The sequence below is a fragment of the Manis javanica genome, chromosome 7, assembly GCF_040802235.1.
Source record: "Manis javanica isolate MJ-LG chromosome 7, MJ_LKY, whole genome shotgun sequence".
Classification (NCBI taxonomy): domain Eukaryota; kingdom Metazoa; phylum Chordata; class Mammalia; order Pholidota; family Manidae; genus Manis; species Manis javanica.
In genome coordinates this window covers 32,558,797-32,572,400 of record NC_133162.1, presented here as the reverse complement: position 1 = coordinate 32,572,400, position 13,604 = coordinate 32,558,797, and the positions used below count along the sequence as shown (strand labels likewise).

The 13,604-nt window shown below is 32.1% G+C and overlaps 1 protein-coding gene across 8 annotated transcripts in view; it reads left to right on the top strand.

Moving 5' to 3' along the window:
• Positions 1–13,604, top strand: part of TBC1D12 (TBC1 domain family member 12) — a 141,457-nt gene that overhangs the window by 114,860 nt on the left and 12,993 nt on the right. For 7 of the 8 annotated variants that reach the window (XM_037015737.2, XM_037015736.2, XM_037015738.2 and 4 more), the window contains 5 exons: positions 1,780–1,862; positions 3,751–3,868; positions 5,118–5,224; positions 10,034–10,114; positions 12,659–12,747. In XM_037015737.2, coding sequence (XP_036871632.2) covers positions 1,780–1,862; positions 3,751–3,868; positions 5,118–5,224; positions 10,034–10,114; positions 12,659–12,747 — 478 coding nt within the window. The remainder of the gene's footprint in view (positions 1–1,779; positions 1,863–3,750; positions 3,869–5,117; positions 5,225–10,033; positions 10,115–12,658; positions 12,748–13,604) is intronic. The other variant, XM_073240655.1, reaches the window with a different exon arrangement.

The following is a 13,604-nucleotide window of genomic DNA, read 5'->3' as shown; positions in this document are numbered from 1 at the left end:
TCAGCAAGACTCTTTTGGGGTGCTCCCTTCAAGCACTGACACCTGGAAACTAAATTTAGGCACTTGCATGGTTACCTTGTTTGTTTCCTTTCTCATAAGGATCACTGTCTTGCACTGCCTATTGTCCAGTGTCTAAATATTGTTGTTTAATATATTCTTATTTGATTTTTTAAATTAAGGTGAGAGGGCAAACCTGGTCCCTCTTATTCCATTATGCTCTGAAGCAAAACCTCAACCATTAGTTTTCTATGCTGCAACATATATGAGGAATCTTAACTTGAGAGGAAGAAGCAAAATATCCTTGCCCACCTTAGCCTGTTGGAAATAATTTTAAAAACTGAGGCAAAAACCCAGACATTATTATGATAAATTTGGATACGTGATAATAGTCAAATGTATTTCTTTTTGCCTAGTTATATATCTAAATCACTGACTCTGTGAAACCATTGATTTTATAAACCAAAATAGATGCAAGGGATTAACTGATGGTCATATTTTATTTCGAATGTTATCTTAAAACTCTAAAAGCAGAAAGCAGTTTGTTATAGAAGTATACCTGCACTTACCATATACCCCAAGAATTCTACTCCTTGGTTTTTACCCAAGAGAAATGAAAACATGCCAACACAAAGACTTAAATTAATATTTCTAATACCTTAATTTATAGTGGCCCCAAACTGGAAACAATCTAAATGCTCATCCGTGTGGATTAATGAAACACTCCTCATAAATTTAAAGGAATACATTACTAATACACAGACCAATATGAATGAATTTCAAAAATATGCTGAGCAAAAAAAGCCTGACACAAAAGAGTATATATGAAATTCTTTTAAAGGCAACCAACTGATGTAGTGATAGAAATCATAGATGTGATTCCCTATAAGGTAGAAGATAGGTGAGTATTGAGTGCAAAGGGATCACAGGAAAACTTTGTGGAGTGATGAGAATGTTCTATATCTTGACTAGTATATTGGTAGCACAGATACATACATTTGGCAAAATTCATTGAACTGTACTCTAAAACAAGCACATTCACTTTATTGTATATAAATTATACCTTTAAAAGCTTACTTAAAAACAAGTGTAATAAAAAAAATTGTATTAAAAAAAACCTATGACCAATTTATCCTTGTGAACAACAACAACAAAAAAAAACAACTGTGGTAGAACCGAAAAATGGACTAACGGTTACCAAAGGCAAGGGAGCTGGGAAGGGAGGGAGAAGGGGGAAAAGGGGCATTACAATGAGCTTTTTGTATATAATATATAATTATATATTATACATAATATGGGGGTGGGCATGGGGAAGGCAGTATAGCACAGTTAGAAGACAAGTAGTGACTCTATAGCATCTTACTACACTGATGGACAGTGACTATAATGGAGTATATGGTGGGGACTTGATAATAGGGGGGAATGTAGTAACCACAATGTTGCTCATATGAAACCTGAGCATAAGATTGTATATCAATGGTACCTTAATTTTAAAAAAAAAAGAAAGAAAAAAAAACCTGTAGTGAGTTTAACAAATAACTTAGAAATATTGGCTGAAATCTGACATGTTTAATATATAAATATACATATGACATAAATATAATAACATATATAACAAATATTAGTAGTCTGTGTTCCAATTCTTTTCTAAAATGTAGAATTCTTTTCAACATTAATGTATGAAATGAGGTCAGAAATTTTTTGTATCTGGCTATAAAAAGGAAGAAGTTAATACATTAAAAATCTTTTTCAAATTGTTTTAAGAATTGTTTTTTCTCCCAGAAATCTTCCTGCAAAATCCATGGAAGAAGCTTCACGTCACAGACAAGAATATGATGAGATGGTGGCTGAGGCTAAAAAACGAGGTATAAAATTTAACTCCAATTAGTATATTTGATTTACTAATTTCATTCAACAGGAGGGTAAGATGGTGAAATTGATCAAGTATGTCTTTAAGATGATGCTGATTTCTTATTTTTCTAACTAAATCTGTACCTAAAGAGAAGTAAAATGTAATACTACAATCATAGTTTTTCTGAAAGTACTTTTATAAAAAATATATGAGGAGAAAGGCAACAGACTATCTATGATGGACTTTGTAATATAGTCATAAATCTTGGACTACTACTAACTTAGAATTGAAGATATTATTCTTGAATTTACTCATGAAATTCACTTCTTTTTTAAACTTTTGGTATCTTATAATTTAATAATTTTAACACTTTAAGGTAACTTCCTATATGGCTGTGAGATTATGATTTAAAATTAAAACTTCTTTTGTGACTTAATGGTGTCTTTATAGAATCCCAGTCATACTCTTTGGACAGGCACATGAACAAATAGTCTCATGTGTATAAATTCCCACACTTATTCATTCATTCTCCCCTCCAACTAAAAAGTATAACGTAAGGATAATATAACAGTATTTATGTACTAACTGTGTCAATTCAGGATATGTTTTAGAAAATGTTACACAGCTGTATATATTTTTAGACATAGGCCTTTTTAACAACTGATTTTTCTCTTTGACCAAGTGAATGGAATATTATCATAGTATACAGTTCTATTTTGTGGCACTGTTTTGGAAATGAAGTTAGTTCTTTAATGTTTTAGTAAGCCTATACGACCAGTTATAGCTTTCTAAAAGGCCTAATTATTTACACATTGGTTGAGTTTATTTTACTGTACAGACTTTGAAATATTTCTAACATATGCAACAAATTTTAACTGACTCTCAACATTGATTTTACTATTTCATCAGTATATAAGATATTTATATGTGCACAAACCTAACAACATGATATGATGGAAATAATTTGGAATTGGGAAATGAGAAGGTCAGTGCTTTAATCCTGTTTGACACTACCTGGATGTAACACTCTACATAGACCTAATGTTAGTTTCCTCATCTGTTGAGTATGGGAACAGGCTTTCAATCCTCACCATAAGCACTTTTTTTTAAAGCAATGGAACCTTTCCAAAGAAATCATAACATAGAATCTGAGTATATAAAACAAATGAAAGAAAGCTGAGCTGCTTGCCCCTTAAGGTGGTTTCTGAGGCACATGTGAAACAATTAGAAAACAGTTCGGCTAGCTGATTGCTTAATTCCCCACTGGTTCTAAAAGTATATACATATATATATACAATATAAAATTATATACATATATATATAATACTTGTCTATTTTTGAGGCATCTCTTTTTTCAAAATTCTGACTTCTGATTTCAGAGGGGTATTGTGTTTATGTGTGTGCTAGAGAGTTTATTTCAATCTAATTCATAGAGTAAAACATACCAGAAAGGGTTCATTGTAGTAATAACATTGGCAACATCATTTTTTAATGTCATGTAATTTTACGTGAGGAAATTCATAAACCTCTTGTATGAAGAAAGGGTATTGGTTAGTTGCTCACAGTTATTTTTTACATAGTTAATTCATGACAATTTTCAGTTCATTGATTAGGCATAAACAGGATGTGTGATAAAATAATTATTTAAATGATTTTTCTGACCTTTTTCCATTTGTAGAAGAGGAAATATTACTTTAAAATTATCTTAATCATGTTCATTTTCTTCCTTTTTCCCCCTCTTCTCTTTCCCTGTCTTTACTTCCTCCTCTCCTTCCCTCCCTCCCTTCCTTCCATCCTTGTTATTGGAGTATTCTTTTTGAGAAAGCATCTTCTGTAGACAGGTAGAAGAAGGGTGTTTTGATTTAGCTCTTTTGTATTGAAATCATTCTTCTTTAAAACAGAAATTAAAGAAGCACATAAAAGAAAAAAGATAATGAAAGAACGATTTAAACAAGAAGAAAATATTGCAAGTGCAATGGTAATTTGGATCAATGAAATACTGCCCAATTGGGAAGTAATGTAAGTAAGCAGACTTTTCCTGAATTCCAGTCTGTTTCCAAAGATCTCATGTTTGCAATTCTGTTTTTATTACTTCCACCATGTAGCTTAGGCTTTGGCTAGATTACACTGTTAACCAATGTCTGAAAAATTTCGTGCTTATTTCTGTGCCTTTGCTTTTATAAATCCTTCAGTCTCTAATACCTACCTCTCATAGTGAGCACCCACTATGCCTGTCCAAATCTTACCTATCCTTTGAGTCCCATCTGAAATGCTAGTTGATCCATAAAACTTTTAATTTCTTTAGTTACCGTATTTTCTTGATTCTAACATACCATCTGTTGCAAGATGTACTATTGATGTAATAGCAGGTTTTTGCAAAGAAAATATTAAATTATATATGTACATTCACTGTACGATACATTAATTAAATGTTAAATGTTAAAGTGATTCTTAATATGCTTCTCTCATAATCAAGAGAAGATGGTATATACGATCTTTCCATCTGTAATATCCCATTGCACTTTGAAACTAATGTACCTCTTGCTTTGCTTTGGTTTTTATTTTTATTTTTATATTTGTACATCCCTATTTTCTCTCTAGACTGGAGAGTAGGAGATGTCTTTTGCAATGCCTACTGTAGGAGATGTGTTGGAAATGTGTTGATTATTGGCACAATGTGATAGATACTATATTAGGCTCTTTACATAAGTAATTGCATTTGATTTTTACAACCTTTACTCCCACTTATCTACAGGGGAGCTTAAGGTCAGAGAGGTTAAGTGATTTGCCCAAGGTTATACAAGTAATGAATGGTTAAACCAGATTTGAACTAAGGTCTATCTGATTGTAAAGCCCACCCACACTCCTAAGCAGGCTACAGTCAGTCAAAGACCAGGGCCTTCACAGTCCTGAGTACTGTGTGATTTTCGTTTTGGTATTGAATTGGTTTTTCTGTTTTTGTTCTTCCTTTTACCTTGTTTTTTCATAATAGTCCACATATTTCTGATTTCTTCATTGTCTCCATAATATAAATTGCAGCTATAAAAGGCAGTTCCCTCTACATTACTGTTGTCCTCTTTACTATGTATTTTTTAGGCTTTTGTATCTACACACATGAACCAAAGGGAAAGAAAGCATCACACACTTAACTCTCTCTGCTCCTAAAAATCATTCAGTCACTTGGCCACAGGCTAGGTAAGCCATCATGCAACTAGTATTTTTGTTATAAAAAGTAACTTTCTCCTTTTTTCTCCCCCTTTAATTCTAGGCGTAGTACAAGAAGAGTTCGAGAATTGTGGTGGCAGGGATTGCCCCCTAGTGTTCGTGGGAAAGTTTGGAGTCTAGCTGTAGGAAATGAACTAAATATCACTCCTGGTTTGTATTCTATATTCAGTTACTCCCACACATACAAATAGCCATCTCCAGAGCTACAAAGCAGATTAGTAGATTGGCCATTTAAAAAGGCATTACCATACATAATGTCATTTTAAGAGCATGCTACATTTCCTGCCCCCTCTAAAACCTGGTACAATTTAAGTTAAGTTACTATACTTCATATTATATAAATAAGATTTGTGGGTTTTCTTTTAGTTTACAACCATCAGTAATATTCTTGTCATCCAAATATCTTACCTGTAGGTAACTGCATAAACCTCTGGGATTCTAGGAAGCAGTGGGTGAATAAGTATAAACAAGGAAAAATAAAATACTCTGATTGTGGGAAAGTTTCCCCTTTATTCAAAAAAACATAAATATTGGGAGAAGACTAGAAATTTATTTTCCTGCATTTCTACCCAAAGCAGTCTTTTTGTATTTTTTTAAAAATTTAAGGTTAAAAAACAAAAGGAAGAAGATTCTCATGGAGTTATTTTATTTTCTTAGGTTTCTTAAAACCTTGAAGGATATGAGTAAAATGTAGAGTAGTTTTGATGAACTTTTTTTAAAAAAGTTAAAAAGATAAAATTAGTATAATATCAAATAGGGGAAAATGTAAAATAGTTAATAATAAAATGTACTAAATGGGTCTGAGTGACAGTGATAAGGCTAGACACTGGTACCACTGAAGGGCTTAGGGACTCTAGAATAATAATATTAATATTGTTATGGTTGCTTAAAAATTGTTATTTATATATTTATTGAAAAAAAGTCAAGCAGCAGTACAAACTACATGTCCCTTCCCCCTCTTCCACCCAAACTCCTGCTCTTGATCCTACTATAAGTATGTTAGCAATTTGGTGTATGCTTTTCCACAACTTTTTTGTAAGCACATAAAAAATATGTTCATCTACATATGATAATTTTTAAGGCTTCTCTTCTTCCTTTCTTTTTTCCTCCAAAAAAAGAAATTTATGTTATAAGATTATTGTGTGGCTTCTTTTTTTTTACACTATGATCTATCTTGAACATCCTTCCATGTTAGTTCGTACAAGTGTACTATAGCTGCACTGTATTCCACAGTTTGGCTTCAATATGATTTATTAATTTTCCTAGTAATAGCCAAATCAGTGACATATATGTTAAAAGAACAGCAAAGTACTCTTTCTTACCTCTCAAAAGTAATTAAAATGAATGAGAGTTACCAACATACAGTATGACTAAAAGAAATTTAGAAATACTTTGACCTATTCCATTTATAAGAATTTAAGGAAATTATCAAGATTAGGTGCAAAAGCTTTTTTACAAGGATGTTCATTGCAGCAATCAGCATTATAAATAACTGGACAGAATTATAACAAATCTAAATGTTTATCTTTAATATTAAAATGATGCCAACTTTGAATGACATGATTATGTATGCTTTTTAAAACTGATTTTCACAAATATAATGAATATAGTTTAACTGGACTTTTTCTTAATTTTAAAAATAGAATTTAAAGAAAGAATTAAGTTTTAAATTCAGCTTAAAAAAGGTTAACATCTCAGTGAAATAAGCCAGATGGAGAAAGACAAGTACCGAATGATTTCCCTCATTTGTGGAGTATAACAACAAAGCAAAACTAGAGGAACAAAACAGCAACAGACTCACAGACTCCAAGAAGGGACTAGGGGTTACCAAAGGGGAGGGGTGGAAGGAGGGAGAAAGGGATTGTCGGGTATTATGATTGGCACACATGATGTTGGGGAATCATGAGGAAGACGGTGTAGCACAGAGAAGGCAAATAGTGACTGTGGCATCTTACTGATGGGCAGTGACTGCAGTGGGGTATTGGGGGGGACATGATAACATGGGTGAATGTAATAACCACATTGTTTTTTCATGTGAAACCTTCATAAGAGTGTTTATCAATAATACCTTGATAAAAATACAAAATAAAAGTAAAAGAAAGAATACAGTACCTCAGAATCCCCCCCCCCAAAAAAAGGTTAACATCTACCTGACTTAACTGTTTTCTCTAAATAAAACAAAGGTTTCTATTGCCATTTATGCTTAGAATAAATGAAAAGGGAATGTTTTTACATTATAGTGAGAACTTTCAATTAGATAATTAAAATCTTTGATGTTAAAGATTGTTGAACATATTGTAATTCTTAGAAGTCGTAAGAATTGATTTTGCATAGAGATGAGGTGATGCTATTTGAAATTCTGTTTTGTTTGCAGGTTTGTTGAAAAGTTTGGCTTTAGAATCTTAGGTATCCTGATAAATGTTAAAATATTGGCTAAGTTGGTATTAAGTGTGATTAATGTAATTAATATAACTGAAAAGTTCTTTTTTAAGCTTAAATTTATAGTTTGTAACATCCCTGGGTCATTTATTTTCAGTGTAGTTTTATGTTCCCTCTCCACTAAACAATTCTATATTCATTAATGGAATGGATACTCATTCTCTTATTTTTCATTAGTGGTCGTAAGCAAGTTAAATTTTGATTGAAGTAAATTTAGTTTTGAGAACTTTACTTTCTCAGTTGGACACTTAAAGTAAAAAGACAGAGGTAGAGATTTTTGTATGTAGGCCCTCTAACCAAATCTGTGTGAAGTTTTGGTTGCTTTGGATAACTTAGGTAGCTTTAGATGGCAGTGTCATAAATGGGGAGAAATAAGCTTCAAAGACTTTAATAGTTTCATTATACCTGTTGTATTTTTTAAATTATGAAATTTATAGCCATTAGGGATAATAACTAAGAATTACTATCTACACATAAGATAGTAATTAAGTAAAATATGGTTCAAATCTTGGTTCCACTATATATTAGGTTTGTGACCTTGGGCAAATTACTTAAAAGCTAGAAGCCTTATTTTTCTTCATCTGTAAAATAGGAGTAAGATTATTAGCTATCTCAAAGGATTTTTCTAACAGTTATTTTTGATAATATAAAATTACAGTGAAAGCAAAATTTGCTGAGAGTATATGCAATATCATCATCAGAAAATCAGAAAGTGAAACATACACTAATCTCAGAGTATTGTCTATTCAAGTCCAAGGTACATCTTTAAGTTTGCTTTAAGTTCTGCATTTATAGATTCAAAATAAGTGTAACGTGGAATTAAGTATGGAATTGAACTGAGATGCAAGTCCCCTTATTATAAATAAGTACTCTAACTTTCCCTGGAAAGATGTCCTTTGATATTTTAAAGTACATTACTACATTTTTATTAATGGATCAATTTTGTGGCTTCCAAAGGTGATGATTTGTTCAGTAAGTCTTTCTTCTTCCAAGACAGTTTTAATACTCTAGTAGAATAGTGAAAGTGGACCTGGCTTGGAGTCAGCTTGAAATCAAAAGGTGCTAACTTCAGTTTGGTTCCTGGTAACTGCAAAAAAAATTCTATCTAAATTTTAAAATTATAAAAATCATTGGTGGACTTGGACACAAATAATAGAAATTTTAAGTTTGATTTCTTTTTTAATTCTGCTTCCTAAAACAGTAGTAATGAAAAGTGAACAGAAGAGAGAAAAGTATCAGAAAAATCAATTTGCTTGAAATATATGATTCTTGGTAGTATAAGAATACTTAGTACTATACAGTCATACATTGGAATACTGTGCAGTTGTTAAAATAAAAACTAAAGCAGATTTATTCTAATATGGAACAACTTTCAGTATAATATCATAAGATGCAGATGAATGCTGTAATATGTTGCCACATTTTTTGTTAAGGAAGATACATGTCTATATACTTGTGCATTCATATTTTCATCTTTGAGCTCTGGTAAGCATAGTTACATGTGAGGGAAGGAAATTTATTTCTCACTCTATACTGTTTTGTACTATTTGAATTTTTTAAAAGTTATGTTCATGTATTAGCTTTAAAAACACACATTTTTAAAAAAGTTTAATTGAAGCAAAAATGTTCTTGGTATTTGGGACAATATATAAATGTTGGTGTTAGGTACAAAATTTTTTTTGCTGTTCTTCTGTCATTGAAATTTACTGCTTTTGTGTAATTTAAAATATCTGTAGTGGTTAGTTAGAAAGTAAAGACAATTAAAATTTGAGAATAAAGAAAAATTTCCACTTCCTTTTGCTCTTAAAGTTTTATTAAGATCCTGCATATGGAAACATAGAGTGGCAGTCTCAAAGTGATTGGACACTTAAAGTAAAAAGATAAGAGGTAGAGATTTTTGTATGTAGGCCCTCTAGCCAAATCTGTGTGAAGTTTAGGTTGCTTTGGATAACTTAGGTAGCTTTAGATGGCAATGTCATAATGGAGAAACAAGTGTCAAGAGAGAAGGAAAGCAAGAACTAGCATTTATGGAGTGTCTATATGGTGTCAGGAGCATTACATAAGTTATTTAATCATAAGTAACCCCATGAGTAGGTGTTATTTTTCTCCAGTTTACAGATGAAGAAAACCAAGTTTCAGAGTGATCAAGTAACTTTCTTCAAGTTCCACAGGTAGTAAATGTCAGAGCTGGAATTTGAATTGAATCTAGGTCTGACTGACTCCAAAAAGGATGTTTCTGCTCTTCTAATAATACTCCTTTAGCAGAAGCGTCTCCTCCTGCATACATGCATTCTATATTATAGCTATTTGGGTGACCACTTTGCAGTATTGTTCTTTGCTGTCTTTCTGGTTGTGCAATGAATAGTTTTGATAGAGTCAAGTACTTGAATTTGCACATTTTTTTGATGCCTGCAACACAGAGGAGACCTGATCCATAATAATATTTTTATGTTTAAGAGTAAAAATAAAAATTTGTTAATTTATTTCTTACTATTTATAATTGTTCTTTTTCTGCCCCAGAACTCTATGAAATCTTCCTCTCAAGAGCAAAAGAACGCTGGAAAAGCTTCAGTGAAACAAGTTCAGAGAATGATACTGAAGGTGTGATTTTTTTCTTCAGTGAAAATTTCTGGATGAAAATACAGTTGCTGGAGATATTAGTGTAATTTTTACTATGTATCAGAACTGTAATAATTGCTTTACATACATTTCTCCTTTAATGTTAACAACCCTTTAATAACTTTTAATGTTGATAATAGTGGTATTATCCTGAACAATAAAGAGGAAACTGAGGTTCAAGTAGGTAGGCAGTAAAGCTGTGAACCCAGGTGGTTGGTTGGATTCCAGAGCCCAGGATTTAATCACAACAGTAAGAGTAATGGGATGAAGTATTTTTAGGCCAACTCTTACTTAAAGAGAGATGATTTTCACACTCGTGATCTCCTGTCTCTCTGTTCACTTGCACACACACTCTACTATATTATTTATAATTCTTATCATGCCTTAATCTCTGTTCATTTATTCGCTCATTCATAGCCCCCATCTTTCCCTCCACTTTCACCATTTTTTTTCCCTAACCATTTTGGAGAAAACAGAACACTTTTTGTGTCATCATAGTTTATTAAATTTAGGTAAACTTATTCAACCATCTGTTGTCCTTAATAATGGGGAGTTATTTCTCTGCCAGTCACTTTTCATTCTGTATTTGTTCTACTTATATAGCAAACCCTCTTCACTTGCCTGTAAGTAAAACTCTAAAAATGAACACAGCGTAGAATAGAGAACTGGGGCATATCTCACAGTGATTTTCTATGAGTATGTGAACAACTCAGTTAAATTCCTTGAATGCTCTTTTCTGTTTTAGAAAAATAAACAGTAGGATGAGGAAAATGACCACACAAGGTTAGAGAGAAGAGTTGATTTTGGGAAGGGTACATGTAATATCCTGAGATCTATTAGCTAGCTATGTCAGCTATTTGTGGGAAACTGAAAGTGCAAGGAAGATGAAGATGTAAGAAGTTTTATATGGGCAGGGCCTTAGCTGTTTCATTATTTTTAAATTTATTCTCATAAAGTATTGAAAGTATAAGAATAAAAATTATAAGCATTTACTTCTGAGACATGTTGTCATGACTGAATGGTAGAAGCTGCACTTTTAATAGAAATTAATTGAATGTTCCAGTCAAAAGTACTGTTTTATTTAAGTTACTGATTTCTTATTTCCTGGGTGTTTATAAGTTGCAATTGTCATTTAATGACCTTTTTGGCCATCATTGCAAATATTACTTCTCTCCTTCTGTGACTCCATTACAAGTATGTTAGACCATTTCTGAGTGTCCCACAAGTCTCTTACAAGTTTTTTTTTCTGTACCTCAATTTAGATGACTTTTATTTACCTATAAGCAAGTTCACTAATCCTCTTTTTTTCCTATATCCAGTCTATTAAACCTATCCAATGAGTCTTTAATTTTGATACTATATTTTTAAATTCTATAATGTCCACCTGGTTCTTTCTGTAGATTCTGTTTTTCTGTGGGAATTGTTCTTCTTTCCACCCCATACATTTACTCCCATCTTCTCCTTTATTTTCTTCCATTAATGTTCCTGTTCATTAATTCCAATACTGGATATTCTGCAGGTTTACTTCTATTGGCTGGCTTTATTTACCCTTGATTATAAGTCCTATTTTCCTATTTCTTTCTGTGTCTTAAAATTTTAAATTGTATATCAGTCATTACATATAAAAAGAATGTATAAACTGAAGCTGATTATTTCCTCTGTCAAGGAAGCATGCTCTTTTCTATTTGGCAGTTGGATTATCAACTCAATTAAGTCAATAACTGAGCTAGGTTAGGGCACTACTGCAGCTTTAAATAGACTTAGTTCATCCTGGGTTTCAATTTTCTTGATGGGAGGAACTCCTGTTTTGACTACATGCTCCTTCATCTAATGAGACACTCTTCAAGGAATCATGTGATTTGGAGAGATTTTCATTCTGCCTTTCCAGCTGCCCTATTGCACTACACTTAGCATTCAGCAAAAGTCTCATAGGGGTAAACCAGATACACATTCAGGCTCTTCCTATTCCTATCACATCCTTTAGCCACAAAAAGCTTATTTAGCCATGAAAAGCTCTTCTTGTTTCTCTTTCCCCAAGCAAGAGTACCTTTGTCAATGGCAAGCTTAGTCCTGAGCCCATGACCAGACTTGGTGTAGATGCCCCTAGGAAGAAAACCAGCCCCTGGTCTCCACTCACCTAGGAAAGGCTCCTCTTTTTCTGGCATTTAAATCCTCTGGAACTTTCTGTGTCCATTGCTTTTCGGCCTTTTTAAAAAACTATGTTATATTTGAAATTTATTCTTTCCTGGTTGTTACTGTGGGAGTGATAGTCTGCCCCTACCTTCTGTAAAAACTAGAAGTAGAAATCTTTCACTAAAAAACTTTCTGATAAGTATATGATATTTTCTTCATATAAGAGGCTCGAAGTTCCATCAAAAGCTATGTGGCATTTCTTTAAATTTCTTGATTATTCAGCTTTTAACTTTACCTAAATAACATATATGCAATATGATCATTCTTTGCTTACAAAATTGAACTGGGTACAGCCAAGTAATCATTTTAATTTTACCTACATGATAAATGCAGGTATATCTGTTGCTGATCGGGAGGCCAGTCTGGAATTAATTAAGTTGGACATATCCCGTACATTTCCATCTCTCTACATCTTCCAGAAGGTGAGGGTCTAACCAGTTTGTAACTGCTTTTTTTAATTCAAGGGAACAAACTCTCTAAATGCATAGCTATTACTTTTTAAAAGATAAACATAAAAAACTGGGGACCTTTATATAAAAAGTGTGAAACTAGTAAGAAAATTTTAAAGGAATTTCTGTTATTTTACTCCATTGACCAAATGTATTGCCATTAGCATAACAGCTAATACCTTTCATGTAGTAGGTACTTGATGAGTTTTCATTGAGGTGAATTTGTTTTACTTTTTATTCTGTAAGATATTTGAATTTTAACATTTTGCCTAGTAAATTGTTAAAAAGAACTTTGTCCCACAACTTAAAATTTTTCAGTATTATTATTAAAATAGGAAAAAATGGTTTACTTTTTTGTGCTGAGGCTGATACAGAGCTGCTTATACCTTATGAGAAATTTACATTTTATATGTACTTTATATTTGACTCAAGTCTCTTATACATGGAATTCCTCTCTGTAGATTGATAAAGTAAGATGAAAATTATCATTGAGATTAAAATTAATAAACTTAACAGTGTAGCTTGATAATTTTCCTTTGCTGAAATTACATATATAAAACAAAACACCTGTTCTTATCATTATCTTACTGTACCAAATCTAGAAGTTGTACAGATCTTACTGTATGAAATCTAGAATTTAAAATTGTACACAAATCATATACCTTGCATCCACCAGATGAGTTTATTTGGCTTTTTTGTTGTTCAGGATTAGATTTATTTATTTATTCTTTAGAAGATAACTTGGCAGAGTACATTTAGAATATTTTTGACAATGATAAAATTTACTAACTAAAGCTAGTCATTTAGGAAATGCAGAAGTTTATTAACAT